Source organism: Ovis canadensis, chromosome X (genome assembly GCF_042477335.2).
Source record: "Ovis canadensis isolate MfBH-ARS-UI-01 breed Bighorn chromosome X, ARS-UI_OviCan_v2, whole genome shotgun sequence".
Lineage (NCBI taxonomy): Eukaryota > Metazoa > Chordata > Mammalia > Artiodactyla > Bovidae > Ovis > Ovis canadensis.
The window spans coordinates 102,149,521-102,171,579 of record NC_091727.1 but is presented as its reverse complement, the minus strand read 5'-3'; the positions used below and the strand labels follow the sequence as shown (position 1 = coordinate 102,171,579).

The 22,059-nt window shown below is 45.0% G+C and overlaps 1 protein-coding gene across 1 annotated transcript; it reads right to left on the bottom strand.

Moving 5' to 3' along the window:
- Positions 1 to 3,219: 3,219 nt before the first annotated feature.
- On the bottom strand, positions 3,220 to 9,176 carry LOC138930824 (uncharacterized). Its single transcript, XM_070291225.1, has 4 exons — positions 8,874 to 9,176; positions 8,040 to 8,584; positions 5,434 to 6,955; positions 3,220 to 3,596 (listed from the first exon to the last, which is right to left on the bottom strand). Exons 1-3 carry the CDS (start codon positions 9,174 to 9,176, stop codon positions 6,904 to 6,906), a joined length of 900 nt encoding a protein of 299 aa, XP_070147326.1. The 3' UTR covers positions 3,220 to 3,596; positions 5,434 to 6,903.
- Positions 9,177 to 22,059: the final 12,883 nt, after the last annotated feature.

Below are 22,059 nucleotides of genomic sequence, written 5' to 3'. Positions count from 1 at the left end.
CCTTAAATGAATGTCAATTCATTACAAAGAACTTAAAACAACAACTAAAGACAAAGTCTGACTCCCCCCACCTCCCATTAAAGTACACCTTGTCCCATTCCTTCCACCTCAGCAACCTCTTTCTTCCTCGCTCAAAATCCACTTTCTGATCTTTTTATCAACGAGACTTATAATACTTACCAGTTGTATTGCTGTGAAGATGAGCGGCTCCCAGACCTTTCAGTTATCAATCTGTCACAAGTGCACAGTGGTATCTCGTGACATGATGATCCCCGAGATGTCTGAGGTCTGTGCATCCTTGACTCAAAACTGCTGTATCATCTGTGACCCCTAAAGACTTTTTAGAGAATTATGTTTGACAATGTAACAAAAAACACGGCATAACAAAAAACACATGGAAAAGCAGAGAAAGAACTTCCGCCAGAATCCCACCATCTTAAGCAACAAGTATGTTTGTTTTGATGTTCTTTCCAGTTTCTGCTCCTACATAGACCCCCTTGTCAATTGTGGTGTCCACATGATTCTATGTCCGTGATTTCTAAAACTTGATATCATACGTGTTTCCCAGGTTTCAACTCAGTCTTTACAATTACTTGTCATGGCTCAAAGAGGTTCCACTGAGTGAGTGACTACATTAAGTTAAATCTTATGGTTGGACGTTCCATCTCTTTGCTTAAGATTAATTTGATTGAATCTTTAGAAAGTATCCAATACAGGTCAGAGACTTCAAATGATTTTGAATCACACTTTTTTTTTTTTTTTGGTTTGTGTGTACTTATGTGTATACACCTGGGTTATTTATTGTCACTATTTAGCCATCCAGGGGCCAATCATGGGCCTCAAGCAGGAACTATCCAGGGCAGAGGGAAAAGCTCATCAGACAACTAATCTGTTTCACCTCTAATTTTTCTAAACAAACAAATCCAACTCCATTTCCTGCTCTAGTCACTACTGTGTAGTTGGTTCTGATTAACAGGTAATGAAACAAGAAGTTCAACATGAGCTCAGCAGGAAGAGGCCCCAGACTAGCCTCAGACTCCCATAAAAGCCTCAACCCCCATAAGCCCCAGGCTTCTTATCAGCAATTGCTTTTCTTGATGCTTTATCCCATCTATCTCTTGGGGTTGTTGCAAGTAGAAAATATGAAAACATTTGAAAAAGCATGCAAAGGCACAATTTTTTTTAAAGGAAAAATGTTAGGATTATTGCTTCTTATTATTGTAGTTTTTGTGGCCAGGACTTTAAAATGTCTAGCCTTGGGCCAACAGTCTGGTTTGGAGGGCAGATCAGGGTGGGTTAGGGGACAGGTAAGGGAGCTGCTTTGGGAAAGGCATGCTTCAAAGCCTTCGGAGCTCATGGATACTACTCTGTTCTCAGCTCCTTGACTAACAGCAGTGGCCAAGCCAGGGCCACTGACTCCCACTGGCTGCTCAGATTCTAGAGCCCACTGGCGTAAGTGGAGCACTCCAAAGCTGAGCAACTGCCTGGAAATGGAAGTCTTGTCAGGGCTCCTCCCCAATGGTTTAATTTACTATCCCTACAGGGGTCTATGTCTTTTTAAACTTGCCAAAGAGATCACTTTTGGAGCAGGGGAGGGAGGTAAAGGCTGCAGGTAGGTGAGATATTATGAAAGAGCTAGCAGATTTTTGTTCATTTACTGAGCAGTAACTAATGGGAAGGATAACTGGGGTGTAGAATAGCAGGGAGTTACATATTTGCTATAATTGGTGCATAGATCGATTTTCTTTTAGGAGTAATGTAATCATTCTAAACACAAATGCATATCAAGTTTTAGGGTTATGAGGATAAGTTACACTGTAGGCCGATGGGAAAATAGGTCTCTAAAAATTTACTCCAACTTGGATATAGCCCCCAACTCTAGTCTTTAATTCCTATTTATAAACTTTCATTGATTTTCAAAAAAATGCTTTTGGGGCCTATTTTTATTTTCATCTTGTGCAGTTTCTCAGGAAAGCTGCCTAGAAGTTAGCTCACACCTGTGTAGGATGACTTTTTCTGCAAGTGTTGCCCCGAGCCTGTTCCAGGATTGGGTGAACAAACCCAGTCCCCTGCTGCCTCATCTGCCTTGATGATTTGATTGGTATGGTGTTTTTTAAAACAATCAGTAAAATAATTTGCACTGCAGAGTCCTTAGTAGGTCTTTTTAATTGGACAGTTACTCATATTAATAAAAATCAAAAGCAGCATACAATCATTTAATGTCCCAGCACTGGAGTATATCCAACTGTTTTCCTGTTTGGGGTTCCACTTTAGCCACTGTCTGTATGCATGCATAAATTTTTACATAGTTGCAACCACTGCCTTTTTTGTGTGTGTGTGGCTGTTGTTATTGGCGTCTAGTTTTCCAAGTAACATTGACACACATCTGTTCAAATCAATTGATGTTCCCATCATGACTGACTCATTTGGTGGGGAAAACAAGTTTACATGCCAATTGGAACAAAGAAGCATGGGTATCAGGGAGCAGCAGGGAGAAAGAAATGGTGGGAGAGGGTTATTTGGACTTACAGATCATAAAACATTTTCCAATAACATTTTTAAAGGATGCATAATATTACACTGAGTGATTGATTATATTTTATCCCATGTTGTGGGACATTTGGGTGGTTTTCAATACCTAGTGAGTTTAGAATGCATATAAATTACAGGATTTGAGAGATGACTATTTTCTTGAAACAGAAGTCTTCTGTGTCCAGATCCGGGCCAAGAGTGTTGATGCAGTGTTCCTTTGTTAGAAAAAAAGTCATTACTGCTATCTGGAAATGCTGGATGCCTTCAAAAAATATCCTTGTGATTAAAATATTTTAAATTATGTTCAATTCTAGCTTATAAATGTAACCTATATATCTTGTCCCACAACTTACAGAAATGTGGAATTTTAAATTTAGAGCCTGACTAAACTTTTCCTAGTTTATGGGCCACATCTGTCTAATAAACTTAATACAAGGCTGTGTGCACGCAGCTTCCTAACAAATAACATGTGCTGGGAAAAGATGAGAAAACAATGGAAAGGTGCCTACTTGAAGGTGGTAACATTGGATCAATTGATCTGCTGACTATAAGTGGATTCCTTTCACACTCCCACACATTATGATGCACATTCAGCAACGTTGAAAAACAATTTGAATGAATACCTTAGAGAGTTAAAGAGAATTTATAGTCTGGAGAGAATTGCAATCTTCTTAATTGACACAGAAATGTTGGGCTAAAATATTGCTTTATTCACATTTTTGTCCTTGGAGGAAAATCTAGGCACACTGCAACTTCGAACGTGTGAATAATGGTGTAAGATGACTGCTTTAAGTCAGAAAAAGGGCACTACGCAGTCCGAAGGCTGTGTGGACGCCCTCAAGCTCGATGCCTCTTGGTGGCCCGGGGCCAAGGGCCACAGCGCATCTGGAAGGCAATGCCCCCAATCCGGATCGTGGCTCCCACCCTCTGCCACTTGCAGTCCCCAACCGGCCGGGTCTCTCACCTGGGTCTCGCTGGAGGGAGCCGGAGGGCGCGGGCATGTTCCTCCCGTGGGATGGGAGCTGGCTGCTGCCAGGCCTCCTTCTGGCTCAAGGGGACCCGTCCTGAGCAGGGAGAAAGGGAGAAGATGAGAGGCGCGGGGGCAGTCTCGAGGTGCCTTTCCTACCCTAAGCGCAAAGCCAGGCGGGTGCGGGAACCTGTTCGCCGTTCAGGCCTCGGGATTGCGGGCCTGCGGGGCCCTGGGCCGGCCTCCAGCCAACTTTCAGGGTTCGTGGTCCCGGATCGAGGCTGGGGCGGGGCAGCGGCCGCCGCGCGGAGCCGGGCTGGCCCCACGCAGCCGGGTGGCGGCGCCCCCGGAGCCCGCAGGTCCGTGGCGGCCGGAAGGACCCCCGACCCGCCCGCGCTGGCCTTCGCGCAAAGGAGTCTGGGAGAGCGCGCGTGGGGGCGGCGAGAGTCTGAGCCCCGGCTCGGGCTGCCTGGAACGCCAGGCTCCCCAAACCCGACCTCCTCCTGCTCCTCCTCCAGGGGTCCCACTTCTGCCCCCCGGGAAGACAGTTCCAGGCAGCCCGTACAGACCAGAGGGGTTTTCACGTCTTTGGTTTCTTTTAGGATGACAGAAAGCGTGGGAAAGTTTCCACACCTCTCTCTGTCTTTGCCAAGAGTCCTTGACCTGCCCATGTGCTGGATCAAACCAAAAACCTAAAGTGATTTTCACAGGCAAAGTGCGACCTCAGCCAGAGCATGAGTCCTCTCTTTTCTAGGCCGGCTCTCAAGCTCCTAGCCTAGACTGGGGGTGGGGGGCGCACAGTGAGGGGTGGAGACAGCTTTCGAGGTCCATTGGTAACAGTTCCTGGAGTTCTGCAGGCACGGAGGGCCCCAGAGTCGACAGCTCAGGGGCTGCCATTTTCTCAGGAGCTGTCCAGCCAGTGCCCTGCCAGCGGGGCAATCCCTTGTGGGCGGGCCCCTGGGCGACCGCGGTGGCCTTGGGGAAGCGCCTCCAGAGTGGAATTCTGGTACCAGATTTTGGGAGATAGGGCAAGAAGCAGCTTGAAACGCCAAGCCTCATTCACCCCTCGGGTAACCTCACTCCCTGCAGGCCTCAGATCACTCAGGTCAGCGTCTTGCCACGAGGCAGCCTGGGATCACCGGCGGGCCAGGCCCTGCGCCTCGCCAGATCTCCACAGAAGCTTCCCCCTCCTCCACAGAGACAGGGAGAAGAGTTGGGAAGGTGTCGAGAAGGGGCCAGAAACATTCTCTTTCCTGGACTCCAGTGTCCTTTCCACATGCAGGACGTGAGTCATTTACCAGGAGCCGCACAGCGGCCTGGCGACTGCTTGCAATGGGTCACCTTAAGGCGGTTCCCTTACTTCTTTTCCAACTACTCCCCTCCTCCTCACTCCACACCATTTAGTTACTGAGATTTGAAGGTAGTCTTTCTTCGTTTTTTGTCCTGTGAGTGGTAGTCTAGGTAATCAGGAGGGTGCCCCCCGCCCCCCGCCGCCACACCTCGTTTAAATTTTACCCCGACAGGGAAAGGAGTGCTAAAATGCAGTTTCTTTCACATCTATTCAAAGGCGGGCAAAGGTTGGACCGAGGACAAACGCGCCTCACCCGGGTCTCGCTGCTGGAGCAACAAGGCGGGCACTGGACTAGGACTTACCTGGTGGGTGGGCCCGTGCGGGAGTCCCAGCCTTGCCCGGGCAGCGGAAACAATACTCCAGATCACCGATCGCCCACTGCAGTACTGTTCCCGCTGCTAGGGCACGGCTGAGTGCTGCACGGCAACCCCCTTCTCGGCGCGCGTGGCCCAGACCATCCCCAGCCCCCAGCCTCGCCCCACCCCTCAGCAGTAGCGCTCTCCTCGGATTCTGGCGGAGCCTCGTGGGAGGTGAAAGGGCGCCGAGGTAAGAGGAAGAGAGATGCAAGCCTCCGCTCACCTACCTGTTCCAGAGCTGGCCTGGGGAGCCGGTGCTCCGCGGGAACGCACGCACGTCTAGCAGAACCCCACCTTCCTACTTCCTCGCAAGGGGGTATAGCAGCGCCTCACGTTTTGAACCGTTTAAAGCACTTCAAAACATGAATTGCTGCTGTATCCCCTTGGAGTCAACGAAGGAGGATCGCTCTGGGGTACCTGCAGGTGGAGAAAGACAAGGTGACTGGAAGGAAGACCCCCCCGTCCCGCCCAATGGCGAGGAATAAAGGGAAACGTCAGTCCAAATCGACATACTTTTTAGAAAATTGATTTCTAGGATCAGCAGGTGGAGTGAAGAATGTTACTCGATTTCTTCTTTTTTTCCCTCAGAGGATGAATCTTGGAAAAGTGTAGTGGTGAAAGGCAGAGGGCTGAGAGAGGAATTAGGGTGGGAAAGAATCTTACTTCTGAAGGAAAGAATAGTAAGAAAAGAAATTGAGGCAGTTTGGCAACATCTGGATCACTCTTGTCTGCTTCAAAGTCTTCCTGAAACTTCTTCCTGGTGTATGTTATCAATAAGCCTCACTCAATGTCCCCACTAAAAAACCAAAAACTTTTCATTTATTGTCTTAAAGAAGATCACCAAAATGTCTCTGGCGGCTTCAGCTGATTTTAACATATATGTTAGTTGGGAAATACAGATCCATCCCAAGCATGAGATGTCCTCTTGAACTCACCAGTGCTTCCTTATTACACCAAACACCCTGCCTTGAATTCTCTTTAAAGGTATTAAAGAATGAGAGATAACTGTTCTGAGATGAAATATCTGGATGTTTACATATGAAACTAACTCAAACTTATTCATAAATACTTTGTACCTTCTAATATCAGCTATCAAAACACAAGTCAAAAAGTTTAAATACTTGATGTCAAATCAATCCTTCTTGTCTCAAGCAGTTCCCTATAAATGCTTTCCTGTTCTGAAATGGCCGGCTCTGTGCATACTCCTTAATGATTAACTCATTACATACCGCTTTTTCCTTTTTAAAATGGACACACATTAGCAATAAGTTACACGCATCCTTTCCCACAGTGTTTAAACGGAATAGTCAAGCAGAAGAAAATAAATCTGTAACCCTCAATCACAAACCTGTAAGTTAAAACAACACAACTAGTACAAAATGCTAATGGTTTTGAAAGTTAAAATATGTTTCAATACAAGTAATAGACACGACAAGTATCCACGTCTGATAAGTGTTTTGGTTCATTTAAAATTTACATCATTTTTTCAAAACCAGTATATTGGATGCTGTGTCCTGTTTATTAGATGATAAAATGTTCAGAGTATTCAATGAGACTAATTACAAAATTCATAACACCAGACTGAGATTCAGTGTTATCAAATGCACTATTTATGGTAAACTAATTTATTAATAACTCATTCCCTAAATTGGGACATACATTTCAGTGTGTGTCAATTCCATCTTGTTTTATGCTATTTACAAACAACTCTCACTTTTGGGATTAATGGAGATAAACGTCCTCGGTTGCCTTTAAAAAGAAAGAAAAAAAAAACATGTTTAGCAAATGTACAGTTTTACTTTAAAACTCCACAACCGTCTCCCAAATATTTATGCCCCACACAAATATGAGAATCCTCACATTAGATATTAAAGTCATCCCTCATTTAACATTTCCTTAGTTGACTACTTAGAAAAACAAAAGTTCATTCGAAATAGCAATGGTGTCAAAGGCGAAGGTCCCTTCCACATCGCTCTGCAAACTCACTGGAATCGAATTCATTTGTACCTGTCATTTAACCCGTTTTTTCTCTCCCAGTGACAGTACAACGACTTACATTCCTAAAAAGCCACTTCGCTCCCCTAGTTTATGGATTTCCCCTTAGATTAAAGTTTACTTACGAAAAGAGATTACAAAGAGGCGTCTTGTCACTTCAGAAGAGAGTCAGTCGCTGATACAATAGACAAAGAATCGATACTTTCGAGTTGCCCATAGCCCCACCCCGCCTTCTGAACTGAACTGTGTTGGGCCAAATCATTTAAGAGCCAAAGCATACGCCTCTTCCTCTGTTCATATTTTACAACGTTTTGTCTCAATTTTGCAGATGCCTTCTTCCCCCCACCACAAACACGATGGACCTTCCCTCGGCTCATTCATGCCGACTTTCCCAACGTCATGTTTCCTACAGGGAAAACTAAACAACCTTGAAAGTTTTAGTTGGGAAAAGACAGTGCAAAACTAATCATACATTTATTTCCAAGACATATTTTACGGCTTACAAATAAGAGCCATGAAAAGTTCATGTACAGTCCGTCAAAACCAGTGGATCCCGACTCTAGCGAGGCTGACAAGCGGTCACAGCCCCTTACTCGATTTTCTCTCCACACCCACCCCTCCATCTTAGCTTTTTCCAGCCCGTTTCCTAAGAATTCTCCCAGCCCACTCATGTGTCTGTTTCGCCCGCACCCCGGCCCCCCAACATGCTTTCCAATCCCAAAGCAACACATAACTTTTTCAGCGTGGTAACTCAAATTTTTTTCAGTCTGCCGTAACCAACGTGATTAAAGGGAGAAATGCCAGCCAACAAGTCCCTTTTAAAAAAATCTCATGTCACCTCTCGATCCACTCGAAAATGGCGCCGAAATCGAAGAATTTCTTAAATTTCATTGTCAGCTTTTTGCAAAGGTTTCTGGGATTTTCCTGCGAAGCTGCTTCGCCGAGTCTGAGAGCTAGCGAACGAGCAAGCAAGCAAAAGAGAGAGGGAGGAATGGAGGGGGTGCGGAGGGGTGAGACAGACAGACAGCGAGAGAGCGGGGCCCGGGAGGGGAGCGGGGTCGGGGCTTGAGGTCGGCGAGGGCGCAGGGGGCGAGGGACCGGGTCCCGAGCCATTGGGACCGGAGCCGGGCGCGGAGAGGCAGGAACCCGGGGCCGGGGTTCGGGGTGGCGGCGCGGAGGGCGCGCTCCTGCGTTGGCTGCAGCCGAAGCTCGGAGAGCGGCGTGGCGGAGGCGGAGCGGAGTGGAGCGCGGGACCGGAGCCTCGCGCACCCTGGGAGGCAAGCTGGGCGGCCGGCGGAGAGCCTCCAGCAGCGGCTCTAGAAAAAGCCGGCTCCGGGGGCGTGGCCACGCGGTGCCCACGCCCCCCCTTGGGCGCGCTGCTCCCTGCCCGGGGGCGGAAAGGGGGAGGGGAAGGGGGGAAGGATGGGGGGGCAGGGTGCGTGTGTGTGTGTGTGTGTGTGTGTGTGTGTGTGTGTGTGCGCGCCGGCGCTCCACGCCACAACCTTGGCCCGCAGCCGGGATGGGGCCGAGAAGGGCACGGGGCATCCAGTAGAGCCGGTACAGAGTCGAAGAGCCGGGGTTCAGGGAGAAAAAAGAATGGGACAAGGCAAAGCCACGGGCACGGGATAGCGCAGCGCGCACCCAGATGTGTAGGACGGACGCAACCCCGCGCCCACGGGTCCCCTCGCGGTGCCCCCTGAGCTGCCAGTAGGGAGCAAGGTGACTGAGCAACGCCCCTGGCGCTGTGCCGGCTGGGGGTGCCTGACTTGTTGGGCGAGGAAACGGGGTGGGGGGTGCTTCGGACCGCGTGAGCGTAGCGCTTTCCCCAAGCATTTGAGGCCAGCCTAGTGGGGACTCCCCTGCCCACGACACCCCTCCAAGCCCTCAGGGAGAGCGGCCCCTGGGCGGGCCCCGTACTTGCAGGCCGTCCGCTGGGGGCACAGAGCCCGGAGGGATGGAACAACTGTCTGCACATGTCCCGGTCCAAGAAGGGGGAACATTTTTAAGATTGACCCGGGGCAACAGGAGGGAAATGAGCCCTTATTATAAATGCTAGCGCCTGTTTAGGGACGGAGAGTTGATTTTCTTAGGTGAGAATAGTATTGAAGCTAAGTAGGATGCCCTTAGAAGATGAAGGCTGGGGTGGAGAGGTGAAATATCATCTTGTCTGCAGTTTTCAGATGATACAGCCTACACACGCACACATTGTGCCAGACAGAGGAAGCAAGTGTTATAGTGTGTTAAGTTGTCACATCCAGGTGGGAAATAAGTGGACGTTTGTTGTACTGTTCTTTCAACTTTCCTACTTGCAAAATGTCATAATAAAAACTTTGTGAGAACTCCCTCTCCTCGTTAAAAAAACAGCTCCTGAATGCTGTCTAGGAAAATGAGCGCGACTCCTTTCTCCCTCCCTGTCCCGGGTGGGACAAATCTGTCAGCACGCAGGGCTCAGACCAGCGAGTTCTGGAAGGGAAGGGCAATGGGTAGCGCTGGCCGGCAGCGGCCACAGCCCCGGACACGGAACGCAGGCCCGGAGGTACCCGGGGGCCTCGGGGCAGGTGGGCGGCCAGGCGCACAGCACGGCAGAGGAGCTGCCGAGCGCGCCGGTCTGGGCAGGGGGCTCCGCGGGCGACTCAGCCACCCCGGGTGCGACTCCGACTCGCTCGGCTCAGCTCTGCCCAGCCGCCCGCGCGGCGGACGGGCTAGAAAACGGATGGGCCGCGGGGAGCTGCAGCCGCGCGCCTGACGCCGCCGCCGCGGCCCCGGTCCCCCACGTTCCCCGAGGGTGGCCAGGGCTGTAGCGGCCTGAGCCCTGCGCGCGGGGTAGTGGGGGGGGAGGGGATCGCGCGCTGCACTGGAAAAAAAAATAGGTGCTGAAAGAAAAATAGCAACACACACACCGCACACAGACGAAATCAGTATACAAAAATAAAACCACGGATTCTGCCTTGCTCGGCGCTCAAGTTTCTTGAGCTGCTTAACTCTCGCATGCATTTCACTGAGGTTTCTGGAGCGCCGATGTCAACTCTTAATTTCTTTGCAAGGGCGATCTCGCAGACCCGAGGCGCTGCAAGTGCTGCGCGGCCTGTCCCTTGCCTCTGCGGCTGTTTTCTTTCTTTCATTTTTTTAGAGGTGGGGAGTGGGAGGGAGAGTAGACTCTTCTAGGGTCTGCAAAACTATTTTCAAAAATTAACTAAAAAGATTTTACAGGCCAAGATTTCATTTTCAGGAAAGGTTTAAAGACTGCAGTGACGTGTAAGGGTTCGGTGGGCGCTAAGAAGTTATTTCTAAACGATAATTTCCCTCTGAAAGTTTTCAGAATGCTTCGTGGACAGGGCTGAAAGTTTGTCGGGCTGTCAGACGTGACTGAACAAGCTTCTAAATCCTCAGAGAGATCATTTATAAAGCTCCAGTGTCCTTGGGGTGATACTTTTCTGGGCTTTTAAGGCTCGGCTTCGTGGATAAATTTGCTTGGGTCGATCTAACTGCGCACAAGCGTGCATTCCCCTCCTTGGATTAGCAGAAGGGCAGAAGATTCCAGCACTATAAGATAAAAGTGGAGTTTGTGGCACGTCCTCCAAAGGGGGGGGGGGGAAAGCAAGTTTCCTTTATTAAACTCTTGCTACATCAGCAAATTAGAGAGCCAGTTGAATATTGATGAATGCTTTCAGGGTGAGTAATATGGCTACAGGCCGCAGAAAGTGAGGGCGGGCAAGCTAAGTATTTACTCAAGTGAACAATCTTCGAGTATTTTTCAAATATGATGTCTTAAGGATTTCCTTAGGTTTTCTTAGGACCTCTGAAACAAACCCTGATTCTGCAAATGGCTTCTCATTTTAGTAGGCCCTTCCCAACCTCACAAAACAGAAGTTGCTCTAAGAGTCGCTTAGAAACTCAGCGTGGCATTAAAACCCAGCCGCAGCCCTCCAAACCCCCGTGTCAAGGAGGGAACTTCTCGCTGGGCAACCCGGGAACCCCCAAATGAAGTGGACACCATTTACTATTTGTTTTTTTTTTTTTTGTCGTTTCTGAAATTCAGCTTCAAAACAGGTATTTTCAGGAAAATAGCACTTTTTTTTTTCCTCCCTGAAACATTCAGAAATTACCTTGATAAGAAATAATTCTAGTCAGCCGTGGGAGGAGAGTTTTTAAAGAGCTTTGAAGGCTCTGAAGGTGCAGCTGAGGAAAATAAATTAGCCCTAGACTAGAGAAATTCACCAAGGAAGTAACCCATAACAAGGTATTTAGAAGAATTTTTGGAAAGTGTTTTCTGAAAAGCAATTGCAAATAAATCTTTGGAATTAGATACTAGGAAAAGGAGTTGAATTGAAAATCTTTTTTACACTGTAAACAAAATGTCTAGAACTTAGCATTTTCATTTTAACTAGAAGTGTCTTTTATGATTATGTTTTTCACGAAGGCCTTGAGTTAGGGAAACAAGATTTCCCTTATGTTGTAAATATCCAGAAGCCTTCAGAGAGATAAAATCAGGATAGAGTTACAGATTTAACAGAAAGAAAACAACTGGAATTGTGTTATGAAGCTTCTACTGTGTTATTTGTAAAAGCTTTTTTTCCCCAGGGTTCAAGAAAAGGCTAGCAGTGAGCAGAAATAATAGACTCCTGCCTGCCCTACTGTCAGATTTAGCAAAAAATATAGTGCACCTTAGTAATTTTTATTTTATTTTGAGAAACTGGTTATGATAAAAAATAGCTGTTTGCAAAACTTAGAACTTTGGGGGGGGGTGGGAAATGTCAAATCTTAACTTCTCCCAACTCCATGATCTCACCAGGAAAAAGTAGAATAGTAAATTTTTCCCTTCTGCCAAGGAGGAGCTTAGTAAGTCCTTGATGGCTGTTGCTTTTGATTTTGAAGTCTCTTTTCAAAGATGCGGAATCACTGCCTTCAATGCTGCTGGGATTTCTTCTTTAAAGAGGGCATGTTTTTCTTGTTGGGTGTGCACTATTATTGTCTTAATTATTCCTGGATTTCGGCCCATGAAATCAAAGACTCTCTCAGATGACAGAAATGATCGAATCTTTGCACAAAGGAAGGCCACAGTGGAGGGGTGGAGGGTGACTTTAGTCTCTACACTGTGCTGGCCCTACAGGGTCCTCATCCTGTAAGCCAGCTGGACTCCCCTTTGCACCAGAGTGAGCTCACAGCACAACAGTATAATGATAGGGGCGTGGAGATCAAAGACCATCTCCTGGACAAGATTTGGTCACTTGTTTTCACCGTAAACATTATGATCAATTTCTAATCTTACACTTCTAGCACTTGCCTTGAGCCTTATTACCCTATTATACAGAAGAAATAAAAGCAAAAACTCAGTATAGAGCAATGTCAACACATCAAATGCTATTGGATTCAGGGAGGCTGCAGTGCGTTTGGACAGTTGGTTACTCCTTTTATATAAAAAAAATTTTGTTTAAAGCTCCAAATTGGCCAGCACCAAGGAGGTGCTGTCAAAAGCACAGAGCTCCCCAAGTCGGAACGACTTCACTTTTAGGATCTTGCTACTCCTGGGGGAAAAGAATATCTCGCTGGGCAGAGATAGGAGGAGGGGACAAGAAAGTGAACAGTGCTAAGGGATGCTATCTTTGTTTAAAACCAAGATGTGTTTTCCAAACCATGAAATATTTGTTGAAATAGGAAAGGAAGGAAAGTCAATGTGTATAACTGAAGCATAATATTAAAGCTATTAATGCCAAAATATCCAGAACTTCTTCTTGTGTCCATAACATAGCTATTTGCATTAAAAATATATTTAAAAGACTTAATATGTAGAGTTTCTAGGACTGGTGGGAAATGTCGTTTCTTTTACCTCCTGTCTCTTAAAATAATTCTTGGGTTTAAAATCAGGTGGGATTCCACAGTAGCTAATGATCAGGGTGAGCTCCATCCATTGGCAGGAAATGGAGCTGGAGATCTGGGTCCAGTTTTCCATTTTAGCATGTGCCCTAAACCCAGAGCTTCAGCAGCTTCCTTAGCTCAGGGTCCCCAAGGAATGCTTAGGCCTCAGGCAAGGAAGGAGGAGGGAGGCAGAGAGTAAGGGCAAGGACAAAAAAGAGAAAGGAGGAAGGTGAAAGAACAAAAAGAAAATCAAGTCCTTCCCCTCATTCCTTCTCTGTCTTTTAATGCAAACCCTTAACTTGCCACCCCTAGGTCACCAAGGTAACGTTCTCAGGCTCCCTGCTCATCTCCCAGCTTAGTTTGGCCCCTCTCACCCTAGTTCCCTAAGTTCAACTCTAAAAACACAATTCTGATCATATTGATCCTTTAGCACTAAAAAATCACACAACAAAAAGTGTAGTCCTTGAATGTGGCCTTCAAGGCCCTCTCCAACCTGGCTCTGATCTGCCCCTCTGGTTGTACCCCTCCACTCTCCAACCACAGCTTCCTTTTACCCTTCCACGCAGAAGATTTTTGCTCTTCTCATTTCCTCATCCCTCAAGGCTCAACCCAAATGCCATCTCCTCCCTGAAGCCTTCTCAGATGATTTCAGGTTGGGGTTAACTGCCTCTGGCCTGTCCCATCACGGCACATTAATAAAGCTCTCTTCCTAGCAGATAGGAAGCCCCTAGAGGGTAAGGACATGCCCATCTATAGATCTCTTCTCAGCACTTTGCACAATTACTTGTGTCAGTTGGTGTCCAACGCAGATTTTAAATAAATGCTACCTGAGAAGGGAAAAGAGATGGAGGGAGTGAGGAGAATGTCAGGTTGTGTTGGTGTGGAAGCTTGTGGCTAACATCCTCAACAGTTGGCTTAGGTGCCCTTTGGTGCCCTTGGTGCCAAGGGTTGTCTAACCTAAAGCCAACATGGTTGCTTAACAAGTTGGTCTGAGATTGACATTTGAAACTCATCCCCTTTAATAATATGGAATTAGTTTATTTTAAATTAGCTACTCAGTACCAGAAACCCTCTCCTGAAAAACTACCTCAGTCATTTGATTTATTTTTATTTTTTATTTTTTTTGTCTGTGTGTCACAGTGTATGGGATCTTAGTTCCCTGATCAGGGGTCAGACCCGTGCCCCCTGCATTGGAAACGTGGAGTCTTAACCCCTGGCCCACCAGGGTAGTCCCCCACCATCATTTCATACTTTTAAGTTTCAAGCTGATTTTTGAAGGGAAGGTGCAACTTGAATGGAATTGGGAAAACAGTATGTTCAGGGACCTGCAGATAGAGAAGAGTTAAAAAGGAGAGAGACTCAGCAAGACAGAGGCTATCTTTTGGGGAATTAGCTATTGATTGAACTGGACAAATAAGGTCTGCCCCTGCAGGACAAATAGATTAGAGAGGTGTGGAAGTAGGCAGAGGAGTCTTGATTTAATTATGGGACCGTGAGGAGTCTTTGAAGGGCCTTGAGGGGTGTGATGTAATGAAAACTGTTTGCCATAGATTCACTGGGCTTACCTGGTAACTCTACAAACTAAAACTGTGATAAACCTAGGACGATCAGAACCATTGGAATATCCTCTTCTTCATGCACACAGGAGTGAGTTTTCTTACTGGAGAAGAGCACAGATGGAAAAAATACTGCTTCATATATGCCTACTGTGTATCAGGTGACGTGCTAGACTTTTTTCCCCAGCAGCTTTTCTCTTTCTCTCCCTACCCTCCTTTCTTCCCTTTTCTCTATTTCTCAGACAACTGCATAGACCCCCACCAAAATATACCCCCCCTGCCCCTGACTAGGACTTGACTGACCTTTAAGGATAATCAATTTCCTGTGACATTAGTCATAAAAATATGTTTTAAAATGCCAGTAAATATCAGGCAAAAAAATTCACCAAAAGAATACAGAAATTTAACCTCATGTGCTGATTTGATGGAACAGAGGAACGGAAACACACCTTCTGGACTGAGGCTAATCGTTTTGGAGTGATGGCAGAGCTTCAAACTGGAGAATGTTTTTTTTCATGGGCAGCTTAAAAATTGTCATTAAATATTTTCAAGAAGTTAAAACAACACTGAAAGCAACTTGGGCAACTTAAATATTCATTGTAGTTGCTGTAACCAAATATCCCAACATATTTGAGCTTAGGTGCTTCAATATAATCAGAAAAGTGTGATTTCTCTATAGCTTGGTAGAGCAAAAATTAAGCAGATGAAATATGAAATGAACACGATAATTAATTTGTAGCTTGGGTCATAAAAGCCAGATTTTTGAAGAGATAATATTATTTTGATTGCAGACTGTAAATTATCATAGGGAGTTAGTGTAGGAATGACATTGAGGCTTACTTTTGGGTCAATTTGTTCCCAACTTGACCCTCTGTTGGTAGAGGGGAGGGCTGAGTTTTCTCTAACCCCAAAGAAACCAGTCTCACTATGGCTTTAGGACTTGGCTTTAGGACTTATTTCTCCTCTCCTCACACTGGCTTTCTTTCAATATGTTGTCATGTAAATGCAGTTTAGAAAACAGAATAAAGATTCTATGGGCATTACTTGGAAAATAAACTTTTAAAGATGTGTATGTATTTAAGTTGTAGAGTTACAACTCAAAAGAATTCTTGCTAGAAAGAAATACGTATTTGGCTAAAAGTCAAAAATTTTGAAGTAACTTTAAAAGGTGAATAATTTACATTAGCCTGGTGTTTATATAATAGGGTGTGTGTGACAAAGTTAAAATAACATTGAAAATAACTTGAGTCATTTAAATATTCCTCCTGGTAACTGTAGAATATAAGTGCTTTTGAAGGGGGGAGTGGTAAGTTTTTAGACAGCTGGCAGGGATTTTTTTGTGTGTGTTCCTTTACATTTGAAAACTGGTATTAGCATTTAATTCTCTGACTCAGAGTAATTCCCCCTTGCCTGTCAGAGAACATCTACAAATGAAGGCTGACAGAGCCAGGCAGGGAAGGGCAAGCCTTCACTTCCGGGAACTTGTTTATGAAGCCTCCTGCAATCCCCCACCTGCTCAGACCCTGTTAGCCCCTCTCGGTTCCTGCTGTTTAATAATTCTGGGAGCTACTCTGATTTCATTGCATTACCCTTCAGATAAGTTACAGGAACTTCATCAATGGCCAAGCCAGATGGTTGTGGATTGGATAGGAACAAAGCAAAAAAAAAAAAAAAAAAAAAAGTAGTAATGGGAAGAGTGATGGGAAGCATTCATTGTGTTAGTATTTATATATATATCCATTCTGAAGGAGATCAGCCCTGGGATTTCTTTGGAAGGAATGATGCTAAGCTGAAACTCCAGTACTTTGGCCACCTCATGTGAAGAGTTGACTCATTGGGAAAGACTTTGATGCTGGGAAGGATTGGGGGCAGGAGGAGAAGGGGACGACAGAGGATGAGATGGCTGGATGGCATCGCTGACTCGATGGATGTGAGTCTGAGTGAACTCCGGGAGTCGGTGATGGACAGGGAGGCCTGGCGTGCTGCGATTCATGGGGTCGCAAAGAGTTGGACACGGCTGAGCGACTGAACTGAACATATATATATATAATTATATATATATATATACACATATAAAATCAATGGGCAAAGTCCCCTGCCTCTCAACTTTGAAGCTGGCTAATGCCCTATATATATATATATATAGTGTGTGTGTGTGTGTGTGTGTGTGTGTGTGGCTCAGTTACTCATTGTATCCCACTTTTTGCGACCCCATGAACTGTAGCTTTCCAATTTCCTCTGTCTGTGGAATTTTCCAGGCAAGAATACTGGAGTGGGCTGACATTTCCTTCTCCAGGGACATATAAAAAATATGTGCATACACATACATGTGACTCAGATTCCCCCATCTCCCCACTCCCACTGAATTGCATTAGGAAATCATTGGTCTGATCTGAACTAGCATCATCATTTATGTTATTTGATTTACCTTTTACACTTTTCCCCTTTGGCTTTAAATGTCTTCAGCAATGTCGTCTTAGAAAAATAAATAGAAGCTTCCTCTGGAATACTTTTCACCAATCAGTCGGACTTGTAATTTGTAGCTGGTAGGACTTATTTTCCCCAGAGAAGGAAAATAGAACCGACAGAGGCAAGGGTACAGCAGTGACTTATCATGTATTTTTCTACCCAGGCTGTGTCCTGCCATTGATTGTAAATTGATTGTATGTACACAGATAAATTGAACAATGTCTCATTTGTGGAGTTAAAGTCATCACTAGGATGGTCCCCAGTGATCCCGCCTCCTGGTGCTCCCACCTTTGTGTAATCCCTTCCCCTCGTGTAGGGGCTGGACCTCCAGAGTTACTTCCCCAACAAATAGAACATGGCAGAAGTGGCGAGATGTCACTTCTGAGACTGGGTTACAAAAAGCCTGTGGCTTCCAGCTTGGACTCTGTCCCTCCTCTCCTTCCCTCCCCCTTCTCCCACTTCCTATCTTTGTTGTCATGATCATCTTCCATACCATGAGAACACTCAGGCAGCCGAAATGAGGCCTCCTGCCAACAGCCCCTTGAGTGAGCTTGGAAGTGGAATCTTCAACCCCAGTTGCACCTTGAAATGACAATTTGATGGCATCTCCTCAGAGATCTTGAGCCAGAGGTACTTGGCTACATTGTGCCCAGGTTCTTGATCTGCAGAAACCATGAGAGAATAACTAGTTGTTGTTCTGGGGTAATTTTTTTTTTTTTTTGGCTGCACCAAATATCCTGTGGGATCTTAGTTCCCTGACCAAGGACTGAGCCCCCTGGACCACCAGGGAAGTCCTGTTTTGGGGTAATTTGTTATTCAGCAAGGGCTTCCCAAGCGGCGCTAGTGGTAAAGAACCCATTTGCCAATGCAAGAGACATAGGAGACACGGGTTTGATCCCTGGGTCGGGAAGATCCCCTGGAGGAGGAAATGGCAGCTCTCTCCAGTATTCTTGCCTGAAGAATCCCATGGGCAGAGGAGTCTGGTGGTCTTCAGTCTGTAGAGTCGAAAACAGTCTGACGTGACTGAAGCAACTTGGCATGCATGCACATTGTTCAGCAATAGATAACTAAAATAGAAAGTTTTATAATTGTATAATCATTGTATAAGTTTATAAGCTGAAATCTGATCAAATCATTTGTTTTCTTCTGAAAAAGTTGTAGAAAGTCGCAAGACTAAAAGCCCTCTCCTTATGTCTCTCTCTGTCTCTGTCTCTCTCCCTGTCTTCTCTTTCTCTTTTTTATGGGAATAAACAACTATGATTACACTTTAAGCAGTATATCATAGAGATCAACCACAGGGATTGCAGTACTAATTAGATTGAAAGAAAACAGGGAAAAAGAATTAAAAGATGTTACTTCGTAAATTAGCCTTTCTTTAAACATTTGATCTTTGATGATGTATTTCTTTTTTTAGGATAGTGTATTTCTTATAAACCTGGTGTGTGTGCACCTCTGTCTGTGTGTGTGTGTGTGTGTGTGTGTGTGTGTGTGTGAACATGCTGTGTTTAGTTTAATGCTTGGTCAGACTTTCCTTCTTGATGGAGGAATGGAGGGATGGGAGTATTGACATGCAGCTCCAAAATGGCCTATTAGTTGAAATTAGGGATAAAAGACTTTTTGCCCTTGATATTTATATATACTTTATACTGTTTTTAAAAATCTGGTTTGCTGTTTTATAATCAGTATTATAATACCCTGTTTTCAGGGTATAGGAATTAAAATTTAAATGTTACTTTGACTCTCTTTCTATCAGTGAAATATTTTTAAATATTTGACAAGCAATTATCATAACACATGGTTTCAAACATTTTTGGCTTTCCCAGAGAGTGAACAAAATGTGAAAATGCTCATTTCTTTTGAGGGCAATAAAGCATTTATTATTATTACAAATATGATTAAAATTATGTGGTAGATTTTTACAAATCATGTCACCTTAAAAGTGAAATGGACATTACCACAATGAAGGAAGAAAATGCCCTTTCAGAGTGGCATGTCAAAAGGTAAATAAATTAGCCAACTCAAAATTCGTTTTTTTCTTAAAGCATTTTTATCTTCCCATCTTTTGAATGATTTCTATGCTTATGAACTTCCAGGCCCTTTCTCAGTAACAGTCACCAAACGGGCTTGAGCACCTACTGAATACCTTCACCAAGTACTACATAAGAGAAAAGCAACACAAACAAACAAGTAGGACAAGGTCTCCCATGCTCAAGAAGCACATGATCAAGCAGAAAAGATCAAACATGGAACAGAAATGGTTGAAGTTTGCTTTTACTGAGTCAAGACATGTCCGACTCAACAAGTGCAGATTACTCCTGAATTCTGAAAAAAATTATGCCAAATTATACAGAGATTTTTACCCAGGTAAAATATGATTCTTGATACAATATTGCTTTGCATCTTTGTTCTTGCTATTTCCTTTGCCTAGAATGCCTTTGCCCTCCATCTTCATCTGATGAAATCCTCTCTGTCACTTAAGGCCTAGTTCAAATGCCCCCAATTTCATGAGGCCTCAGCTTATTCCATCTTGACTTATCTGTTGCACTGGAAAAAATAACCTACCCAGGTCTCTGGTCTAGAATCCCATGAGTCACACTTCTTTCATCTCTTGATCACTTCTCTTTGGTATCCTTTGTTATCTCTCTCTCTCTCTTTTTTGCAACTGTGCCTTGAAGATTGAATGTTAGGGAGTTTTCATTCTCTGATCCTAATCACCTAAATTCATGTCATCTTCCCAAGGCTTTATCTCCAAGTAATTACCTCTTATACCCTTTTCTTAAGCTCCAGTTCAAGGAAGCTCAATTTCTTGAACTAATTCCTGGACATGTTCTCTTGGATATCACTATCATCTGCAACTCAACTTGTCCAACCTGGACTCATCTTCACCCCTATCCTTTACCCTCACCCCAGTTTCCTTACTTAAAGCCAGAACTGACCATGTCTTCTGAGCTCCCAGGGCTCTAAGTGATGACATCTTCTTTGATTCAATCTCTTCTTTTTCACCTATATCCTGTCAGACAGATCAGGGCTTAGCTCCCATCTCATGGCCTCCATGAAGCCTGTCCTCTCTGCTCCAGGGTCTGGAGTCTGTCACACTCCAAATTTGCCTGCACAGCTCAATTTCTCTCTTGATCAGGAATGGGGCTTCTATAGACATTTAACTGTTTCATAGGCTAAAATGAATGAAGTCTTGTTGTTCTTCACTTGAAATCATTCTCATTTTCATCTCTTCCTACACTTGTACACCTTCCTCTATTTGTTCTTCTCATGTCCTGTCACCTAACTTACAGCCCTAACCCACTAGGTGTCTTCCCAACAGTGCACTTAACTGCCCTGTGCCAGTTCTTATGCTCACAAAGGATGCCCCTTGTCTTACTTTGTGCTTAGCCAACTCCTCCTTATCTTCTAAGAATGAGATCACTGCCCATCTCAACCAGGAAACCTTCCTGGCTCTTTCAACCCAACTGGAAGCTTCTCCTCTCTGGGAGGGAGTGTTAAGTGCAGGGGAGGAAAATGCATTTTGGAGCTAGTCCAACCTGGGTTTGAATCCCAGTGATGTTACGTATTAACTGTCTAGCCTCAATTTCTCTGAGACTCAGACTCCTCATCTAGAAAAGAGAGAAAATAATTTTTATCTTGCAGAGCAGTTGTGAGGATTAGATAAGGTCGTGTGTATAATGTATCAGGCATATGGTAACAACTGTTTTATCGAGTAGGTCTTGAGTGTCCTCCAACGCTGATACGTTGCACAGCCCCGGGGCGGGGGGGGGGGGGGGGCGCCCACGAATACTGCCCCTTGAGGTTGTCAAGCGCACAACCTGCATGTGTAGTCCAGTTCTGCTATATCTAGTACCAGTTTGCTATGTTATTTAGAGGTGTTTTAGTGTTTAATAATCCATAAGCTTGTGAAGAGAGGATGGGAAGGGCAGTCCTCATTTTCTTGTACATAGCCTTGTTTATTGCTACTTTTCTACCCCATTTCTCACCTCTGTCAACTGCCCTCTACCCCAACTATATTGGATTAAACTAATTGTAGTTTCTCTGATGGCTGCATCCCTGATCCTCAGGCCTCTGAACAGGCCCATTCTCTGGGCTAGAATAGCTTCTAGCTCTCTAGGCTTGTTTACTTGTCTTCTGATTAGACCATGTTAGTCTTATTCACCAATGCATGCTCAGCATCTAACATAATACCTGGAACATAGGATGAGGGTGCTAAATGTTGGTTGAATGAACACATTGTTTTCAGGGATTGTTACCCAGTTTTCTTCAAGAAGGGGCAGGAGATCTTTAAATGAACAGCTGTGTTTCTTCGATGGCCATGACTGTGATATACTGGGTATTTGTTCCCCCTCCCTAATTTGTATATTGAAATCCTAACCCCCAGTGTGATAGTATTAGGAGCTGGGAAGATAATTAGGTCATGAGAACTGTGTCTTCATGAATGTGATTAGTGCACTTATAAAAGAGACCCAGAGAACTCACTGTTGAATAAACTGATGTACCTTCCCTTTGCAAGTCTTTGAGAACAGTAATGGATAGCCAGGTTTGGCTGAAAATTTTCTGTTCACATAAGTTGGGCAACTTTTCAGAGTACTAACAGTCTGTGACTGAGTATAAGATTTACCCCTTGGCCTCAGGAGTATACCTTCTAGTTGGTGGGAAGTGAATTGAGTGATTCCTAGAACCACTGGTGATTTATAAACCACTAGTGTGAATTCTGCCTTCCATGGACAAAAAGTGATACAGAAAAGTGATAGATCAAACTAAGAAGGTATGTGGCTAAGTGCTAAGTTGGGTGGTGCAGAGTTTCAAGGACATGCATAGACAGATGGAGGGATTCACTGGGGGCCCTTAAAGGAGACAGAAGTCATGTTAGAGAAGGGACCAGGCACCCATATTTGTAAAGCACTTAGAAGAGTGTCTGGTGCATAGTAAAAGCTTTGTATGTGTTTATGAAATAAAAATGCCCAACTGATA

Excerpts from the sequence above, each read along its gene's own strand:
- LOC138930824 (XM_070291225.1), bottom strand. The coding sequence starts at position 9,176 with ATGTGCAGACAGTTGTTCCATCCCTCCGGGCTCTGTGCCCCCAGCGGA. Across the intron at positions 8,585-8,873 it reads CACCGCGAGGGGACCCGTGG|GGAGCAGCGCGCCCAAGGGG; the intron begins GCGCGGGGTTGC and ends GCCCCCGGGCAG. Across the intron at positions 6,956-8,039 it reads ATTTTCGAGTGGATCGAGAG|GCAACCGAGGACGTTTATCT; the intron begins GTGACATGAGAT and ends TTCTTTTTAAAG.